The sequence below is a fragment of the Anguilla anguilla genome, chromosome 5, assembly GCF_013347855.1.
Source record: "Anguilla anguilla isolate fAngAng1 chromosome 5, fAngAng1.pri, whole genome shotgun sequence".
NCBI lineage: Eukaryota > Metazoa > Chordata > Actinopteri > Anguilliformes > Anguillidae > Anguilla > Anguilla anguilla.
The window spans coordinates 58,526,753-58,547,698 of record NC_049205.1 but is presented as its reverse complement, the minus strand read 5'-3'; the positions used below and the strand labels follow the sequence as shown (position 1 = coordinate 58,547,698).

The 20,946-nt window shown below is 44.1% G+C and overlaps 2 protein-coding genes across 3 annotated transcripts in view; one reads left to right on the top strand and one right to left on the bottom strand.

Moving 5' to 3' along the window:
• The first annotated feature begins 989 nt into the window (after nucleotides 1-989).
• LOC118227246 (adhesion G protein-coupled receptor G3-like) lies at nucleotides 990-11,642 on the top strand. Its single transcript, XM_035417465.1, has 12 exons — nucleotides 990-1,065; nucleotides 1,682-1,802; nucleotides 1,932-2,043; nucleotides 2,298-2,420; nucleotides 3,353-3,472; nucleotides 4,047-4,092; nucleotides 5,082-5,182; nucleotides 6,050-6,225; nucleotides 8,475-8,743; nucleotides 9,511-9,601; nucleotides 10,842-11,122; nucleotides 11,342-11,642. The coding sequence occupies exons 1-12, from the start codon at nucleotides 999-1,001 to the stop codon at nucleotides 11,476-11,478; spliced, it is 1,644 nt and encodes a 547-aa protein (XP_035273356.1). The 5' UTR covers nucleotides 990-998; the 3' UTR covers nucleotides 11,479-11,642.
• A 1,658-nt stretch (nucleotides 11,643-13,300) lies between these two features.
• The window catches only part of dok4 (docking protein 4), a 34,919-nt gene continuing 27,273 nt past the window's right edge, over nucleotides 13,301-20,946 (bottom strand). The window contains exons 8-9 of one of the 2 annotated variants that reach the window (XR_004765437.1): nucleotides 17,282-19,509; nucleotides 13,301-17,204 (exon numbers count right to left, since the gene is read on the bottom strand). Coding sequence is in view for 1 of the 2 variants with exons in the window: in XM_035419666.1 (XP_035275557.1) it covers nucleotides 19,361-19,509 (149 nt within the window). In the remaining variant the exon portion in view is untranslated. Of the gene's footprint in view, nucleotides 19,510-20,946 lie in introns of both variants that reach the window. The other variant, XM_035419666.1, reaches the window with a different exon arrangement.

Sequence of the window (20,946 nt, the reverse complement as noted above, 5' to 3'; positions counted from 1 at the left end):
TAATATAATATTGTTACATTGACTTTCCCCAGTCAGTCGCAAAGGCAGATTCACTGGCCGTTTTCTTCAAACGTCGCCATTTCAGACTATACATCAACATCTCTATTTAAAACACCAAGACATGTAGCTTGATGCTGACAGTTAATTTGAATGTACTTTTACCTCTCTCTAGCTCTAGTGGTGTTTGCTTACCTGGTTTAGATAGATTAACCATAGATTAACAAGAGCTATGTTTGGGAAGAAGTATAGTTCCAGCTCTTTTGTGGGCCTAGACAGAAGCGTCTTGCTAGGCAGGAAGTGGAAACTGACTTAATGTCCATCCATCCATTATCTATACCCGCTTATCCTGGGCATGGTCACGCGGCGTGCCTATCCCAGCGTGCATTGGGCGAGAGGCAGGAATACACCATGGACAGGCCGCCAATCTATCACAGGGCACACACACCATTCACTCACACTCACACACTCATAATTCACCCCCCCCCCCCCCCCCCCCCCCCCCTTGGGTAACACTGCCACTAATTGGGCTTTGCTCCGTCGGTTTCCCACACATTCATTCCTGCAGGGACTGGACTGGACAGATTTTATAGCTAGACACACAATTAGGGATTACTTTCAGTTACCCATAGCGATTGTTACATCAGCATTAGAATGTTCAGTTAAGAACATTCTATTCACTCATTTTGAATTTCACACCTCAATGGGTTAATTAGAATTTTAATGTAAGAATGAATTTCTTCCCTCTTAAACACACTTTGACGGGTTCGCTTCAGCTGTTGCCTTAACTCACCAAACTTTTTTGTGTAGAAAATTAACACTTGAATTTGCCTGTAAGTAAAAGTTTGTGACCAATGCTGACTTTGCCTTGGTCTTTGTAGTTTGTGTTTTGTTAGAGGTAATGCCTGTGGGTGGAATTTTGATTTGCATACCTCTCATAAGTTTAGACATCATCCTTTATGCAGCGAACAGTTCTCTGTCAGTCACACACACCAAACGTTATGGCTAACGTGGAGCTGAGATGCATTATCATCTTACTGCTGCTGTTCCATATCTCTGGAATATCAAGTGAGTTTCTGTTCCTTTTGATTTTGACCTGCCATGTGTGTGAGCTGTGTAAACTGAGTTCAATTACTTGTTAAACCACCAATGTCTGTTTGAAGTCACGTTGAATCTGGCTTCCATTGTGTTGTAACTGAGCTGAAAACCTGTTCACTTTTTATCATCACCAGATAAGAAATAAGCACAACTTTGAGAACAAATCTATTTACAAAACAAGTCAGGTGCCCACGGTATCTAGTGGCTGAAAAAGTGGATTTAAAACCAGAAAGGTGTATTTAATACCAGAAGACTTGAGCAGTTCAAGCCTTGCCTTAAAGCAAGCTAACCAACACAAATTGCTTCAATAACTATCTCTAGCTGTATAATGAATGGCAAGAAAAAAAGATGTAATTAGCATGACACAGACCCTAAAGTGCATATCTTATGTCCTGAAATAAAAATAGTTGTATTTCAGCACAAAGTGTAAATGTCCCTATTTGTTCATTTTACGTTACAGACGAATAAAATATTTTTTGTTGAGGAGCAGTTCAATATATTGCTTGTGTTCCCTTACATTTTATGTTGTTAAATGATGCAATGTAATATAACATTCTTTCTTTCTTTCTTTTCTTCTTCCATTCAGGTAACAAGCCTGGCTCCACCAAGACTAAAAAATGTGTATGTCAAAATAATTCATCTGGCAATAAATGTAGAAAAGAAAGCAAAAAGGCATTGATTGATTGCTGTAAAAAACAAAAGGAGAAGTGAGTTAATTCTTATTTTTTGACTGCTGATGTTCACTGTTGCAAATCTTTCCTGATGTCCTGAAGATTGCATTAGTTAGAATACTGGCTCCACCATCTTGCATAAGCTGTCTGGTCTCTTCCTGACAGAATAAATGATTGCATAAATGAAAATCTGAAGACTGAGAATTTCATAGGAGCAAAGAAAACACAAAAGAGAGACAAAATAACTTCTACTGAGCTGGCATTACCCTCAAAAAATGTGAGTATAGAGAGAGAGAGAGCATATTTGTCATAAAGGAAGTCTCCTAATTGACTCTTTCGTACTGAGGAAAACAATTAAATAACTGAAAAAAGTGCATATTGCAAACAAAAAAAGGTAGGTATATGGTGTTCAAAACGAAGATGCAAATGTCAAAACATGAAACAGGTCATGACTAAAAATGGCCACCCATTATAGCAAATGAATATTAGAAACTAGAATGCAAAGTTCCTAAATAATGTGCTCTGTTCCAGAGTAAAAAGGATGAAAACGATGATGTTTTTGTGCAAATTCCTGAAGAAGCCCTGCTGGTAGCCCTTGGGAATAATAAAGAGGTCAACTACAGCATCTTTAAACTTCCAGGATCCCTGTTCCCGGTAAAATGCACAACACCTTTCCCGTGTGGCCGGAAATAGAATGCGACCTAAGTCGGGTCTGTGCGGATTTGGTTAGTGATGATGAGAGAACAGCTCTTTGTACTTCAGTTCATGTTACAGATTTGGGTGGTGTTTCAGGTTTTACTTGTTGCCTCCGAATGCCAGGATTTTTGACAGATTCACTGGGCATCTTCTTCCACCTTCTGTCTATATGCAAACCACGGAGGACAAGGGCTCTGTTGTCCAGTCCATGGTACGGTGTCAGAATAACAAAGCACTCCTGGGGCATATTTGAATAATCAACCTGGGGAGTGCTTACTCTCTGAATACTTTGCCTGCAGTGAAATTCTTTTTATGTTTAAGTTCCAAAAACGAGAACAACGTATACCTTTATATTACCTGAGGTTTTCATCCCATGGAAAAAAAAAGGTGGAAGTTTATGACCAGCATCAGGATTTGGCCACATGTACCTAAGTTGCTTTGCCATTAGTGCCTAAAATGAGGAACATCAACCAATGAAGGCGTTTTAATTTGTTTAATTTATTTAATTCTAGAATAAAGACTGGCATCTGATGATATTTATGTGTGTCTCTTAACCAGGATTTTGAAGATTTAAGGAATATGTGAAACATTCTGGTATGGGCCTCCTCCAGCCTTGGTTCGAATTTATGTCATGTGATCTCCAGAAAACCGCTAGTTTGCTATTTAAATCTCCAGGTGGCGGACTGCCGTTGTGCCCCTCCCTGAGTGAAGTAGCTGGTATAGCATGAGGCAATGTACTGCCGTGCAAATAGACAATGTGTGAAAGCCAAAGCCAGCCTAGATGGACGATAAGCAGGCTGACGTCATTTCGTGCTGTTGCGGTGCGGTGCTGATGCCTTTCCTCCCTTGAGGAACGGTGTGATGTAATCTGACTGTTCCTGGTGGTGCAGGTGCAAGGGGCAAACACCTCGCTCCTGAATGATCACGTCGTGTCCATCGATTTAGGAAAGGAGATCTCTGGCCTCGCAAGCAAGGTTAACATCACTTTTTACCACCAAAACGCGTCACTGGTGAGTTCACAGCATCATAGCAAGCAAATTGCTTTTCCAGGAACCTTTACATTACCTTTACATTAGCTGTTTACATTACATTACAGGCATTTAGCAGACGCTCTTATCCAGAGCGACTTACACTGTATCCAATTGTACAGCTGGATATATACCGGAGCAACGCAGGTTAAGTTCCTTGCTCAAGGGGAATCGAACCTGCGACCTTTAGGTTACAAGACCAACTCCTTAGCCATTATGCTACACTGCCGCCCACACTGTTTATTTATTATCTGTTTCTCTTACACAGATTGTAGTAATGATTTTAATGGCTGACTTTATGATCTTGCTCAAAGAATATCGTTTTATTTACCCCGATCATGTCCGTTTCTTATACCTATTCAACACATGTTCCTCTGGTCAAGGTGCCATCTTGTTTCAACTTTCAAAAATCTTTATTTAATTCAGTTTCAACTGATTTGAACACGGATATTTCTAAATGATTTATTGATTTATTGATTTATTTATTTGGAGGGGGTGGGCAAAACAGTCATGAGAAAATACAATAACTTCATGCATGAAATTATCTCCATTCCAGGAAAATGCTACATGTGTTTTTTATGATAGTGTGGAAGATAACAATGGTAAGTCTCTTCTTTTCATCCTAAACAAATTACTGTGGCAAACAGTGTGAGAGAATAAATTTCATTTAAACGACATTTAAGATTTTTTGTTCATCTCCATGTTATGTTGGATGCTCAGATTGGGTTTGGGCTGGCTGACCCCAGGTCTGGGATGATGTCTAACCCCCCATGACCAGCGGGAAAAATCCCCTCCCTTGTCAACAGCCATATATTATGTCTAACACCCCAGAAAAAATGTCAGGCTGGTATTTGTCAGCCACTGTTTTTCATATATCACAAATGCAAATGTCCATTCCAAATGCAAATGTACATTCCAAATGAAAGTGCACATTCCAAATGCAAATGCCCATGCCAGCTACAAATAACAGTGCACGACCTGAGAAGACTCTGATCCGAGGTGACAGCAGACCACTGCGGAGTGGTTTGATGTAAAGCCTACTCTCAAAAAACAAATTGGCCAGGTGACCATAGGGTGACTGCTGGACCCATTTTAAATGGAGGTGAAAACTGCTGCAGTTGGCAAATGGCAGCATTTAGTGCAAGGTGAATGGGGCTAGAGATGTGTCATGTATCACAATCACACCTGGTCAAATACATATTTAAAATACTTCAAGCCTTTTGATACTGTAAACAATCCCACGGCTGCCTGTTTTTTAACCAGAGAGTAAAATTATGTCGAAGAAGAATTCTGCTCACAACACAGGTGAAATTACGTGTGTTCTTTTCAAATTGTCAGTAACCTTCAGAAGTGTTACTGGCTTCCAGAGGGTTAAAGAATCCAGGTAATTATAGGACCCAGGTCAGATCACAGTCACCACTCGGAGCTAGGGTCTGGAGTCTCTGTTTTAAAATCTGAAATGTGAGAAAAATATTAGATAAAAAAATATATAAATATGTATATATTACTAGCCGTCGAGCGTTTGCCAGATGAAGAATGACCTCCCAATGAATTCACATGAGCACTGGATGACTGTCCGCCTGTCCCACAGGCTCAAGACCATTCTGGAATTCAGCCGGATGCACCTCTACACAAGATGTTGGGCAGGTTGGGTGCTCCTGTGATCATCTGTCCTTTTTCGCTGTGCTGCTGGTGAGAGAGCTGTCCTGACGTGGGGATTCGAAGGGGGGGGGGGGGGGGGGGGGGGTTGGGGGGGTTGGGGGCAGGTGGCACTTCAGCCAAAAAAAATATGTGGTGAAACATTTGCTTGTGTTTGTTGGATGCACAGTCACAGCGTAACCATCCATTGAACCATGAACTGAATGGAGAATTCAATTAGCCACTTAATAAAAGTGAAGCAAGCACAAAACAAGCTTTATTGATTAAAAAGGAAAACTAACAACGTTTAGTAAAAAGATAGGTATGACAAAGTATGTTGAGTTAAGAAGGTAGCGTGATGGTTATGGAACTGGTCTTGTGACTCCAAAATTGTAGGATTAATTTTTAGGTGATGCGCCATTTGTATTACCCTTGAGAACAGGACTTAACCTGGATTGCTTCAATGATCTATAAACGGACTGTATGTAAAATAACGTGAGTCACTCTGGAAAAGAGAGTCTTCTAAGTGCCAGTTAACTCACCTCACCTGGTTTGTCTGCCCAAAATAAGTTTGGGTTTTTTAATGAGAATTAAAAAAAAAAACCCCAGCAGTGACACTGCAGCTCTCTGTGACTGACATTCGCCACCCCTGATTTACTGTCTAATGGTAGTGGTCTCCAACCCTGGTCCTGGAGAGCTACAGGATCTGCTAGTTTTTGTTTTCACCTTAAGCTCAGCACCCAATTGAGACCCAAGACACCAGGTGAGTTGAGTTAACTGTGTAATCAACTGCTCTAATTGATTCATGAAGCGCAGAGTCACTATGAAAACCAGCAGGACCCTGTAGCTCTCCAGGACCAGGGTTGGAGACCACTGGTCTAATGGCTCTGATAGAGAATCTGTGTCTGTCTGAGCATACAGAGTCCATTCTACCAAAACGACGCACCCGAGTCGGGCAATGGTACCCAGAACCTCGGCCAGGTATCCCCGCTGCTGAGCTCCGCCTCGGTCTGGCGCCTGAGGCTCCTGTCCCAAATTGGGCGTGGGGTGTCTGTCTGCTTCCTGGCTCTGGTCCTCATCTTCCATGCAGTGTACAGGTGGGTGTGTTCAAGCGTACATATCTAAAATGGCCGCCTAAGAAAGACAAAATATCTCTACAGAAATGTTCTGGTTTCTAATATACACTCACCGGCCACTTCATTAGGTGACAGGAGTGGCATCCGGTGTGTTCTTCTGCTGCTGTAGCCCATCTGCTTCAGGGTTTGACGTGTTGTGCGTTCAGGGATGCTCTTCTGCATACCTCGGTTGTAATGAGTGGTTATTTGAGTTACTGTTGCCTTTCTATCAGCTCGAACCAGTCTGGCCATTCTCCTTCAACCTCTGCCATCAACAAGGCATTTTCGCCCAGAGAACTGCCGCTCACTGGATATTTTCTCTTTTTTGGACCATTCTTTGTAAACCCTAGAGATGGTTGTGCGTGAAAATCCTAGTAGATCAGCAATTTCTAAAATACTCAAACTAGCCCGCCTGGCACCAACAACCATGCCACGTTCAAGTCACTTAAATCACCTTTCTTCCCCATGCTGATGCTTCAGCAGATCGTCTTGACCATGTCTACATGCCTAAATGCATTGAGTTGCTGCCTCGTGATTGGCCGATTAGATATTTGCATTAACGAGCAGTTGAACAGGTGTATCTAATGAAGTGGCCGGTGAGTGTATTTTATACTGTGTTGGATTTGATTCATTAGTATTGTTAGTAGCCAGTCAGACACAGGGGGGCCAGATGTGGAGTGTAGTATGTACAGAGTGTACACTATGTGACCAAAACTATCTGGACGCCTCTTGCAATGGGGCTGTTTTTCATAGTTTGGGATCGGCCCCTTAGTTCCATTGCAGGCAGATCTGAATGCTACAGCGTACCATCACATTCTTGACGATTCTGGCCTGCACACAGCCCTGAGTTCATCCCCTTCCAACACGTCCATCCCTTGCAGCAATGCTCAAACATCCAGTATAAAGCCTTCCAAGAAGGTCACAGGTTGCTATAGCAGCAAAGGTTGCACCATCTCCTTATTAATGCCCATAATTTTGTGTGAGATATTGGACGTTAGGTGTCCACATACTTTTGGCCATGTAGTGTAGAATATAATAGAGTATGGAGTATGAGGCCAGTACAGTGGGTCATGAACTTGGTTTATGATGGTTAAATTTATTGCGACTCTGGAAAATAGATTGCCAATGAATTGTGTAATGTAAATGGCCATTATGGACATTCAAATTAGTTTACTTTATAAAATCACTAGCCCCCAGAATTTTAACTAGGTTGACAGTTGGTCAACAGAAATAACTAGTCGTAACTATATTAACGTGAGTAAAAACAGTTGAAATTTGTATTCAAGTAGCCCCACACAATGGCTGCTTTGAAAAATCTGTCATTATCTTGTTAAAATGATTAATTCAAGTCACTATCTACAGGATGTGGGCCTTGCTGAAATTATGTCATTTTCATGTTATTCAAATGAATTCGTTTGTTGACTCTACCCTTGGTGGATGTTTTTCACATGACTAGAAGTGATTTTTTTTTTTATGCTCTTCCGTAGAATTTAGAATTAATCTGAAATACTAATGGAATCATAGCCACTGTCAGGAAATTGACAGTAGCAAGTGAAGCATGAAAATGTTTGGCATATCTTCCTTTAGCTCTTTGTTCAAACGCAAATTAAATTTGTACATGTAAACACAGCTCCTGTTCCTCTTATTCTTCAGTGGAAGGTGTAGTCGGTGCTATTCCCTGGTGCTACTGTACACTAAGTCATAACCTTCGATTCTTTTTTTGTTGTACTTGAGTGGGAAGAGTTACATGTTGTCTTCATTTTGGTCAGTGTTTTATTTACCTTAGAACATGTGATATGTGATTGCTGGTCTCTCGGGTCTGAATTGTGGCAATAAAACCAATTTTCTAAAAAGTCGAGAAGGTTTCTCTCTCTCTCTTTCTCTCTCTCTCACTCTCTCTCACACACACACACACACACACACACATACACATAACATTGGCATGATAGTTGGGGAGGGCTGAGTTCAGTGAAAGGAGTTGTGGTGATGATTAGTGACAATGTTTTTGTTGTTCATTTTTGATGTTTTTGTCTTGATACTGTGGGTGTTTTTAAAAAGATTTTTTGGTTGAGTTTTATTGTTAAATTTTTATTTTATTTTTTTATTCTAGTATAATGAATTTATTGTGACATTTTCATAAAGGGACATCAAATAAAAAGTCTCTCTCTCTCGCTCTCTCTCTCTCTCTCTCTCTCTCTCTCTCTCTCTCTCCGTCCCTCGCTATCCCCTAGGCGGAATAATTCTGAGCCTTCTCTCAGCATCCACATTCACCTGTGTGTGGCGCTGCTGGGCCTAAACCTGACCTTCCTCATCAACGAAAGCCTGGCCAACTGGAACATCCACGCACTCTGCATCTTCATCGCCGCGGCAACCCACTACACCCTCCTCTGCACCTTCGCCTGGTTTGCCATAGAGGGCTTCCACCTCTACCGGCTCGTCATTCGCGTCTTCAACATCTACATCAAGCGATACCTCCTCAAGCTCGCTCTGGTGGGCTGGGGTGAGCCTGGCACCACTTTTCCGGAGGTTGCCGTAGTCACACAACTGGGGGGTTTGATCAAATCGAGTCTGAGGGCTAAGCTTCTGTTAGCATATGCTAACGTGCTGTCGCTAGTGGACGTGGTTTCTGCTATCGCTGGTCTCTTATTTTCCCCCTCGTAGGGGAGGTTTTACGCTTTTCAGATTTGCAGCTTTTCAGACCTTTCTTTGAAGCATGACCTTCACAAATGTTTCACGATGTTATATATTTAATAAAAAATAGGGAACAGAGGGGAGTCTCTTGACTGTGTTTTCTTGAGTCAATATATTTAGTTAAATATTAACTCAAGAGAACACAATCAAGAGACTGCCCTCTGTGTCCTAGAGAGCAGTCTGTCAAATTCACCTGACAGAACCCAAAATGCCCAGTTAGCCTGTTAAAAAAATCATTTCTCACCAACCTGCATTTAATGATAATGATGTTATAATTATGACAAGAATTAATACTGTCTCACCTTAAGTTACCAGCAAAGCCAAACTTAACCATAATCTTAACACCACTACTTTGTGAACATTATTATTAAAAGTGATTACCCGTGTTCAGTAAAATAGACTATTTCATGTTTTAGATTTTCCAAATCGCACCTGCTGCCTGACCAGGGTGGCGGACTTTTACACAGGCAGCGATGGTTCGGGTCTTCCCCAAAAAACAAAAATCTGTAGACGGGAGAACAGCTTTCATGATTACCTTCCTGATAAATGCGTCCACCTCTCTCCCTTCTCCCCAAGGCTTACCAGCAGTGGCTGTCATTTCAATCCTGAGCACCGGCAAATATGGCCGATACAACATTTACAAGCTCGATGGCGGCCCAGACACAATGTGAGTGATTGGCTTCCTCTTTCTCAGATTCACTTTTGGCTTGGCTATCGCGTTACGTAAGGTGAGCGGCCATTTTGATCTTCAGACATTCGTAAATATCGAGCGAAATAATTTATATAATTTATATAGGTTATAATTTAATTTTAATTTATCATAATGTATTATAATTTGTTATATAAGTTATTCTGGTTTATTGTACCACTTAGTCTACCTGCATGTCACAAATAAATATCAAAATACTGATGTAAGAAAGGAAAAACATTGTCAAGTAAAAAAAGTATTTGTCTGCCCGAATGAGATGTAATGATAGCTACGCATGTCCTCAATAAAGGAAGAGTGAAGCCGAGAAAAATAGAAATGTGAAAGTCATATCATAAATATTGAGAAAAGAAATGGTGTTAGCTTGAGTCTGCCAGGATTAGCTATATATAAACTGTCTGTCACTGCATTTATGTCTCTACAGATGTTACCTGACTGACACTGTTACCATGACTCTACAGGTGTTACCTGACTAACACTGTTACCATGACTCTACAGGTGTTACCTGACTGACACTGTTACCATGTCTCTACAGGTGTTACCTGACTGATACTGTTACCATGACTCCACAGGTGTTACCTGACTAACACTGTTCCCGTGTCTCCACAGGTGTTGCCTGACTGACACTGTTGCCGTGTCTCCACAGGTGTTACCTGACTGACACTGTTGCCGTGTCTCCACAGGTGTTACCTGACTGACACTGTTACCGTGTCTCCACAGGTGTTACCTGACTGACGCTGTTGCCGTGTCTCCACAGGTGTTACCTGACTGACACTGTTACCGTGTCTGTACAGATGTTACCTGACTGACACTGTTACCATGACTCCACAGATGGTACCTGACTGACACTGTTACCGTGTCTCTACAGGTGTTACCTGACTGACACTGTTACCATGACTCTACAGGTGTTACCTGACTAACACTGTTACCGTGTCTCCACAGATGTTACCTGACTGACACTGTTACCGTGTCTGTACAGGTGTTACCTGACTGACACTGTTACCATGACTCCACAGGTGTTACCTGACTGACACTGTTGCCATGACTCCACAGGTGTTACCTGACTGACACTGTTGCCATGACTCCACAGGTGTTACCTGACTGACACTGTTACCATGTCTCTACAGGTGTTACCTGACTAACACTGTTACCGTGTCTCCACAGGTGTTACCTGACTGACACTGTTGCCGTGTCTCCACAGGTGTTACCTGACTGACTCGGTGCTGACCATCCTCAACTACGGCCTCTTTGTCCTGGTGTTCCTGGCGAACCTGCTGGTGTGGTTGGTGGTGACCGTGCAGGTCGTCCGCGCGCGGAAGCTCAGCCCCGCCCTGCAGGAGAGGAGCATCACCCCCCGGGACATTTTCAGCCTGCTGGGGGTGTCCTGGCTCCTGGGGGTGACCTGGGGGGTGCTGCTCTTCCAGTTCGGCCCGCTGAAGGAAGCCGCCATCTACATATTCTGCATCTTTAACTCCCTCCATGGTGAATACACGCCATCTCTTGCTGGTTGTTAGCTGGCAATGACTAGTTGTCTGCAGTGTTGGGGTACAATTGGTTTCATCTAGCCAGGGGGCGGGGCCGCTCGATTCGTAAAAATGGCAGTTATTTCCGTTTGTTTCCTGGCGCTGGAGCGGGGGAGAGCGAAGGCCGCAGTGATTCGTGTTTACATACGTTCCCTTTCCCGTCCTCCTCCCCTCACAGGCCTCTTTACATCCGTGCGCTATTTTACCCTCAACCGTCGACCGAAGGAATCGCCGGGGACGACGACCGCCACGACCGCCACAACCGACATGGCCGCCACGGCATCCACAGTAGCCGCCTTCACAGACCCGTCTTGAGTTTCCTCCCTTACGGAAACGGAATGCACTGAAAATATATTATCGAGACAATGCGACCCTTCCCAGAGTATGGCCAAGTATGCAAGCCTTTCAGATTCTGCCATACATCTTTTTTTTTTTTTTTTTTTTTTTACAAAATACACATATCATTATGTTACATTACATTACAGGCATTTGGCAGACGCTCTTATCCAGAGTGACGTACAAACAAAGTGTATAACCATAATCAGGAACAAGTGTGTCGAAAACCCTAGAGAGAAGTACCATTCCAAGTGCAGGGAACAACTGCATAGTTCAACTTGGAATCATTACAAGTTCTTTAAAAAGTCCATGGAGTTACAAAATATAACGGTATATTCCATATCCCTAAGTGTCTACACATCAGTCAGACAGTCCCCAGCACACAAGGAGTTTTTTTGGGGGGACTAATTGAAATATATTTTTTATAAATATATACCAGGGCATACAGGACTGTCTATGCTTTCTGAGTCTGTAGGGCCCACATTCACCATGGAAACTCTTTATCTGTTTATATACAAGTCAGCCGAATTTGTTGGAGTTTGTTGGTTGTTTAATGCATTTTTATGAATGTGCTACTGTAATGGGAGTCTATATGGTTTACCTTCTCAAAGGCAGGAAGTAGTGAGCACGCTAACCTGGTGATCAATACATTAAGCGGCACTAACACAGAGAAACTCTCTGCATAAAAACATCCGGGCATATGGCTTGACGCCAAGTTTAGTTTTAAGACTCACGTTGAAAATCTGGTGAATAATTGAAGGAGGAGGCCTTGGTTTCCTGTACATGCACAAATCTTGTTTTCCTGTAGCCTGTAGGCAGAGGGTTGTCACGGCAACATTTCTCTCTGCCTGTAGGGGTGTTATATATAGGCGTACACCTGTGTCACACCTGAGGATACTGGATGCTGCTCACCATTCAGCCCTCAGGCTTGTCACAGGTGATGCTCATCGCGTCCATCACCGCATTCTTCACCAGGAAGTTGGCAGGCCACCGCTTCCTGTTAGGAGAAATGTTTTTTTTGGTAGCTGCTCCATTGCAAAGCACTGCTACAAAAACTGCCACTGTCATGTTTCGCTGCTTCTAAATTGGAGAATTGGCATCCATGAGGCACGCTCTCTCCGGATTGGTTGTCACCTCAGGTTCCTCGGGTCAGGTCAGATATTGGACAAACTGTCTTTAGATTCTGTGCTCCACATACCTGGAACTCCTCACAGCAAATCCTGAAGCTAAATATTTTCGTGTCTCTAAATGAATTAGGAATTTTAATAATTTGGTTAGCCTGAATTGTGTTTTAAGTGAATGATTTTAAATGTCTTAAGTAATTGAATTTTATTCCATGTCTTTTAATTACTATTTTAAATTACTATACGTTTAGTCCTTGAATTTAATATTATATTTACTATGTGCTACTTATTTTCTTTTCTAATTTTAAATTTTATGTGTACATTCAGCACACTTGTAAAAGAGGGCGCCAGCTATCAATGTGTCTCCGGGTCCAAATAAAAGAAAATGGATGACTTAATAAATCTCTTAATGGATGATGTCATTTCTGGCGACTTGTCTTGTATTGAATGCAAGTAAAGTCTAATATTCCATGCACGGTTGAGCAGCTCTGATTGGCTGCCATGGTCCATTAATAAAGGGTGATTATTCAAACAGAATATGTGATTAGTGTAGTCCTGCACTAATTTGTGTCGAAGTTAAACTACGTAACGAATGGCTCCATTGTCTCCTACCGTAATTCTTTTAAAAAAGTCCACGTCTTCCATTTCACACAACGAGATAAAAACCAGACCGCCGATTTAAAATTCATCTGTTTTTTTATTGTAAAATCATTTTCTCTCTTTTCTCTTTCTTTTTTCTTGTTTTTTTAAGTTGTAAAACTGCAAAATGTTGTACCACAAACATTACAGGACACACATGGCGTTTCAGAAACAGAATTCATGCAAGGTGACCTCCGCTGCGGCATGCTGGGAGCAGAACTACATCACAACCTCCACGCTCGGGGGGCCGGGCGCGCTTCCTCCTCCCGAACCTGGCCCCGCGTTCCTCATCACACAGTGCCTCTCACCCCATAAAAGAAGGAGGAGGAGGGGGGGGGGGGGAAGAAAAAAACAAAAACCCAAAACTTCCCTGTTCCTCACTCTCCCCTTTTTCTCGGACGAGTTTAGCTTCATGTCGCTATAGGGTAGCCTGTGAAGTGGTAGAGGGCCCTGATTGGATAAATATCAGTAAAGTAGCAGTGGCACCTTGAAAATGAAAGGGATTTTTTTGTTTTGGGAATTACCACGAACAGAACCACAGCCGAGGACAAAATTCAAAGTTAAACGAACCAACTGCCAGAATGGACTTAGTTACGTGTTATTATTTATGTTGGCTAAACAGGACTCTCAAACCATTTAAACATTTAAAATTTTTGTGCATTGGTTTCATTACTCCCCTTTGTAAAACATTTTAGGGATGACCAAGACAGATTATAGAGGTCAGAGGTCATACTAATGACTTGCATATGGTGTTCTAAGATGACAGTTACATGTGGAATCTGACACCGTATGCCTCTGGTGATCAAGTAAGCCTACTGAATTCACAATTTACATTTAAAGCAGTTGTGACACTTAACATAGCATTTACCTCCCTTTCACTGATGTGGAGTGTTTGTTCCCTTTATACCACAAAATTAATTCCCCACACTTTCAAAATTTTGAGAAACCAACCCCCCTTTTGAAAACATTTGTGACAAGAATATAATGGGGGAAAAAAGCCAAGAAAATACATGTAAATCCAGCCGTATGGCAGAACATCAATCTGGACAGACCTGCTCAGAGCCAAACAAACCTCTCACAGCTGCAGTAACATTTTAACAATGTGATCATTTTATTATAAATGTTACTGTGATGCTGCGTAACAGGGTCCTCGACGGGTAGAGCGTTCAATTGATGACGTAGTGTAGAGATGTTAAAACTGGTGAGACTTTAAAAACAGCGTCATCAATACAGGCAGACAGGCAGTGCTGAACAGCAACCTTTGTCCAAACCATCAAAAATCACCATGGCGGAGGGGGTGGGTGGGCGAGCCCTCAATGAAAGCCCTGTCGCAGACCTGCATACCAAACTGAGCTTGAGAACGTGCATAGAAAAAGAAACATACGCCCAATGCTTTTTTTTTCTTATTTCAACCTAGGGTCAATTTTACAATCAAGATCAAAGAGAAACGAACAAGTTCACACGGAAGTATCACCGTACCGCGACACTGCGCGTCAACAAAGCCGCAGCAGCAGCGGGATAAATAATTTCTCACTGAATGCGCTGTCACTTCCTGGTGTTACACGTTCAGGCTTCCCACCGGAAACAAAAACGTTTACTGGTCCCTTCATTCGAGTAAAGCAGACCCGCGCAGTCACATTCGCGCACCTCTGTCATTACCGTCACTAACCAATCTCTAACCTCTCGCTCCGTCCAGAAATAGTCAAAAGGAGTATCAAAAAAACCTCAAAGAGAATGAGCTACTGTTTGCATTTCCTCTCTGACCGCACGGAGACACTAGGAGAGGGACTATGAGCAACAACAACACACACACAAAAAAAAGAAATATTGTCTTAAGGCAGAAATTCAAGTTTGAGGCGAGAGAGAAAAGACAACCCATCGGGTGAGTCACTAACGGCGAGGTTTACAGAGGAACATCCGGGGGGGCGGGGGCGGGGGGGGGGGGGTGGCAGCTGCGGAATATCATCAGGCTGCCCGTGGGGGCGTCGTCTAACGATCCACTATGGGACGGTTTCCGGGCATTCTGCCATTCTGCACAGAACAATTCTCTGGCGGGACGCACAAGAAGCCCCTTTCCCCAAAATGACCACAGTCAATGATGCTGTGCTCATATCGGAGCCCCCCCCCCCCACAACCGCCCACCCCCAAAGGCCTGCTTGACACACTCAGCAGCATACATTTCTGGATAAACAAAAAAAAAGAAACCTCCAAAGAATTCATCTGGCATTGTTTCCCCGCCATTACACAAAGTGTGCAGTTTTTCATAGCAAAAAAAAAAATGACAGAAAGCTAATCTCCCCCTCCCAAGTCTCACACACACACACACACAAACACACACACACACACACTCCGTGTGAAATAAATATATGTATCCACAAGGGCCCAGTGGGCACCAACAATTTAACAATATAACAGATTATATAGCTGTACATGACAATAAAGGAAGAGATAGGTTCAACAAAAGCTTAGCCCTTCTTAATGTTAACATGGAATAAATTATACATACATGTGTGGTCTTTATTAGGTTCCAGCATTATATAACTAGCCTTAGACATTAAGGTGTTCCACTCCAGCATCCATCACTAAACACATCCTAAACCTGCCCACAGCTACGCAAGGAGAAGCCTGCCGTCCCAGTTTAGCAATGTAACCCCTTATGTGCTTATGGACTTATGTGCTCAAAAATATCCGCTCCTCCCTTTTTATGTGCAATAGCATCAAACGTTGACATGTTGACAGGAACTGTCACTCAAAAACGCAGGAAGTGAGAGCGATGAGAAATGATGCTGTGAAAAACAAGGAAATGAGACTAGAGTCATTCAGTAATAACCCTCCCACAAGTCATTCAGTAATAACCCTCCCACAAGTCATTCAGTAATCCCCTCCCACAAGTCATTCAGTAATCCCCTCCCACAAGTCATTCAGTAATAACCCTCCCACAAGTCATTCAGTAATAACCCTCCCACAAGTCATTCAGTAATAACCCTCCCACAAGTCATTCAGTAATCCCCTCCCACAAGTCATTCAGTAATCCCCTCCCACAAGTCATTCAGTAATAACTCTCACACAAGTCATTCAGTAATAACCCTCCCACAAGTCATTCAGTAATAACCCTCCCACAAGTCATTCAGTAATAACCCTCCAACAAGTCATTCAGTAATAACCCTCCCACAAGTCATTCAGTAATAACCCTCCCACAAGTCATTCAGTAATAACCCTCCCACAAGTCATTCAGTAATAACCCTCCCACAAGTCATTCAGTAATAACCCTCCCACAAGTCATTCAGTAATAACCCTCCCACAAGTCATTCAGTAACAACCCTCCCACAAGTCATTCAGTAATATCCTCCCACAAGTCATTCAGTAATAACCCTCCCACAAGTCATTCAGTAATAACCCTCCCACAAGTCATTCAGTAATAACCCTCCCACAAGTCATTCAGTAATAACCCTCCCACAAGTCATTCAGTAATAACCCTCCCACAAGTCATTCAGTAATCCCCTCCCACAAGTCATTCAGTAATAACTCTCACACAAGTCATTCAGTAATAACCCTCCCACAAGTCATTCAGTAATAACCCTCCCACAAGTCATTCAGTAATAACCCTCCAACAAGTCATTCAGTAATAACCCTCCCACAAGTCATTCAGTAATAACCCTCCCACAAGTCATTCAGTAATAACCCTCCCACAAGTCATTCAGTAATAACCCTCCCACAAGTCATTCAGTAATAACCCTCCCACAAGTCATTCAGTAATAACCCTCCCACAAGTCATTCAGTAATAACCCTCCCACAAGTCATTCAGTAATAACCCTCCCACAAGTCATTCAGTAATAACCCTCCCACAAGTCATTCAGTAATAACCCTCCCACAAGTCATTCAGTAATAACCCTCCCACAAGTCATTCAGTAACAACCCTCCCACAAGTCATTCAGTAATATCCTCCCACAAGTCATTCAGTAATAACCCTCCCACAAGTCATTCAGTAATAACCCTCCCACAAGTCATTCAGTAATAACCCTCCCACCCTCTATTTGCTCCTTGTGTAGACAACACTAAACCACAACATATAAACTTGTGATACATGACAAATCGTTTTAAAACTCCAGGTAATCCAGTCAGGTGACAGCACGGTAGGACTAACGAGCAGAACAGGTCGGACGCGACGCTGACGGTCGGCAGTTGGGGCAAGGTCGCTCTCCGAGCCGCAGCCTCAGCCAGAGTGGAACACCTTCTCTAGCCCTAAAGAAAGTATTTGGTGTGAAGGCTGTCCTGGACGGGCGGGACAGGAATGAAGAGGGGGGAGGGTTCGGCTGCCCTAACTCGCGACCTTCGGGGGGGGGGTTAACGCCAAACCTCAGGCCGAGCTCGCTCCGCGCACATCGCTGGCGCTCAGAAAACAACCTTTCGGATAGAAGAACTATTTTCTCCTGAGTTGCCTAAAACAGATCGGTTTAAAATCATCACTCTAAGTGCAAAAAAGTTACTTCGAGGCGGCTCGGATCCGTAACCAGGGTTACTCATCAGAACAAAAGCATCATGGAGCAAAATAAGAAACAAAACAACCACAAATAACAATTATAATAATAATCATCATCGTCATCTTAACCATCATCATCATCATCATCATCGCATTACTATCAGCAAAGGAAATGTATGAACATTTAGGAACACAACGTCCTAAATTACATTGTGTTTCGTTCAGATGTGGGTTTTTTTCCCCAAAAAAGGAGGACACACAAAACAACGTCTGAAGTTGCACCCGTTCTCGTCTGTCTCTTCTGGTCCTGGTGTTTCATTCCAAGTCTCACAGCCAACAGGGCAGAGGATTCAATCTTCCCGAAAAAAAAGAGGCGGAGTCAAGAAACCACACCCACCTCTCCCGCCGGCGAACTTTTACCATCGCTAAATGAAGCGGAGCTTCTGATTGGATGAATGACAAACAAAGAAGTCAGCTCCCTGGAAAGTCATGCCTGTAGTCCGACCAGTGGCGTCTCTCTGCTCCAAACGCTGGACGAAAATCAGGGCCCATCGTTGTGATGTAGCCGAGCACAGTTAGAGGTGGGGACCGAGTTCGTCCGAGTCGCCCTGTCGGCTACAGAAAATAAGAGAGGGATGGAAGAGAAATAAAAAAACGACAAAGCCGTTCTCCTTTCCTGTGAAAGACTGCTGAAGCTCTGCCGTCCTCAGTCGTGGAGACTTGGTCAGTGGGATTGTGGGTAATTGTGCATTTCTTTTAAAAGGAGAGACAAAACCCTCTTAGCTTACAGACCTCTTGTGTGTCACACTTAAGTTCTACGGATTCAAGCGAGCTACATTGTAATCATGCTGCAGAACTGTGTGGGCAGTTGGTCTGTCCAAGGTCGGTAAAAACGACGGTTTTGTTGAGCGTGGAAGAACTGCAATGGGGTGTGACTCCGTCTCCAGACCCCTGACAGGCACCCCACTCACACCCGGAGGTCAGGGGTGTAGAAGTCTGTCAGGGGGGTGGCCCTGTGACCCCCTAAAGAGACCACGATGACCAAAGTGAACCCAATCAGGGGGAAAATTGAACCACAGTAGGCCTCGGTAGATAACCTTCCTCCTTTCCCACGCACGCACGCACACACATTTGTCACAACGTTCCTCTCTGACGGGGGCATGCACGAGAGAGCTTCACACAGACAAGGGTCACGAATAAACAAAAAAGCGTCTGGCTACGCGGCCAACGTGACTACACCAGGCGGGGCTCCAGTGCTGGTCTCGGGAAGACCTCCGCAGCTTTGGGACTTCCTGTAAGCTCCTCGCTGGGGGCTGCTGGGTGTTGGAGTCCTGTCCCCGGGGGAAGGCTAGGTGATGTGGCGGCCGCATGGCCCGGCTCCTCCCGTCTTTGTGAAGGGGGCGATCCCTCAGACCCTGCCCCCCACTGGGTGGCGCCCTTCCACCCCCTGACTGGCCCAAGGGGGTGTGCTGGGGTGGTGTGGGGTATGGTGCGGTAGGGAGGGCGGGGGCTGGAGGGGGCGGAGTGGGGTGACCGGGCGCGGAAATGAAGTCCAGGGCTCCAGTGGAGATGCGAGGGCGAGACACGAGGCGGTAAGGAAGTGGCTCCACAGCGCCCCTCACTGGCTGGGGTAGGAAGCGGTGGGAAGGTAGTGTCCGGGGGGATGTCGACCGTGACGGAGGGGCACCGAGCTGTGGCGCTCCGTGGAGAGGCGCGTGGCGAGCAGGTCTGCGTCGGGGTCAGACTGCGAGCCGCCGAACAGGTCACCTGAGAGAGAGCGAGAGAGAGAGACAGACGAGACGTTTAGAACCTGGGTCCCAGCCCACAGGGTGGCTCTGACTGGAACAGCTCCACCACACCTCCAACCAATCCTCAAACCTTACGCCCCAGCCAGATCTCCCTGTTCCGCAACCTTCAGGTAAATGAATCTCCCCGCCACCCCCCACCCCCCTCCCTCATTTCTCCCAATCAAAAGTCTGGCCTGTTCTGGTCCCCCACAGTGGTGAAGGAAGTTCCCAGAGTGCTCAGGGCAGCAGAATCTTTGGCCTCGTTCTGATGCAGACTAAAGACCCCCCTCTTCAGACTGAGTCTCAGTTCCCCTCCCCATCCCCTCATAGCACTCCCTCCTTTTCACACTCATTCAGTTTATGATACTTTTATGGTCTTAGATTATATTTTTATGGCTTTATGTTTCTCTTCTTATGACTTGTTATGGATGTAATCTGCATATACTCAGAATTTGTATTTTGATTGTGGGTTTGCGTTTGGCAGTTCTTAAGTGATATTGCACTAATGTCTGTTCTGATAATGCAGCTAGCCAGGTTTGGCACTTTAATAATATAGTAATATTAATCAGGGGAACTCCTGTTTCTGTTATACGTGTCCCTGGTTATGGTTATACACTTTGTTGTATGTCGCTCTGGATAAGAGCGTCTGCCAAATGCCTCTAATGTAATCTAATGTAATGTTATATTGTAACGCTGGATAAGAGCATCTGCTAAATTGAATGCAATAACAAGATGTTGGGCAATAGGGCTGTGAGTTTAGATGCTGTGTGTGGTAGGGCTGTGAGTTTAGATGCTATGTGATAGGACTGTGAGTTAAGATGCTGTGTGTGGTAGGGCTGTGAGTTAAGATGCTGTGTGGTAGGGCTGTGAGCTAAGATGCTGTGTGGTAGGGCTGTGAGTTTAGATGCTGTGTGTGGTAGGGCTGTGAGTTAAGATGCTGTGTGTGGTAGGGCTGTGAGTTTAGATGCTGTGTGTGGTAGGGCTGTGAGTTTAGATGCTGTGTGTGGTAGGGCTGTGAGTTTAGATGCTGTGTGTGACAGGGCTGTGTGTTTAGATGCTGTGTGTGGTAGGGCTGTGAGTTAAGATGCTGTGTGTGGTAGGGCTGTGAGTTAAGATGCTGTGTGTGGTAGGGCTGTGAGTTAAGATGCTGTGTGTGGTAGGGCTGAGTTTACATGCTGTGTGTGGTAGGGCTGTGAGTTTACATGCTGTGTGTGGTAGGGCTGTGTGTTAATATGCTGTGTGTGGTAGGGCTGTGTGTTAATATGCTGTGTGTGGTAGGGCTGTGAGTTAAGATGCTGTGTGATAGGGCTGTGTGTTAAGATGCTGTGTGTGGTAGGGCTGTGAGGTAAGATGCTGTATGAGGTAGGGCTGTGTGTTTAGATGCTGTGTGTGGTAGGGCTGTGAGTTAAGATGCTGT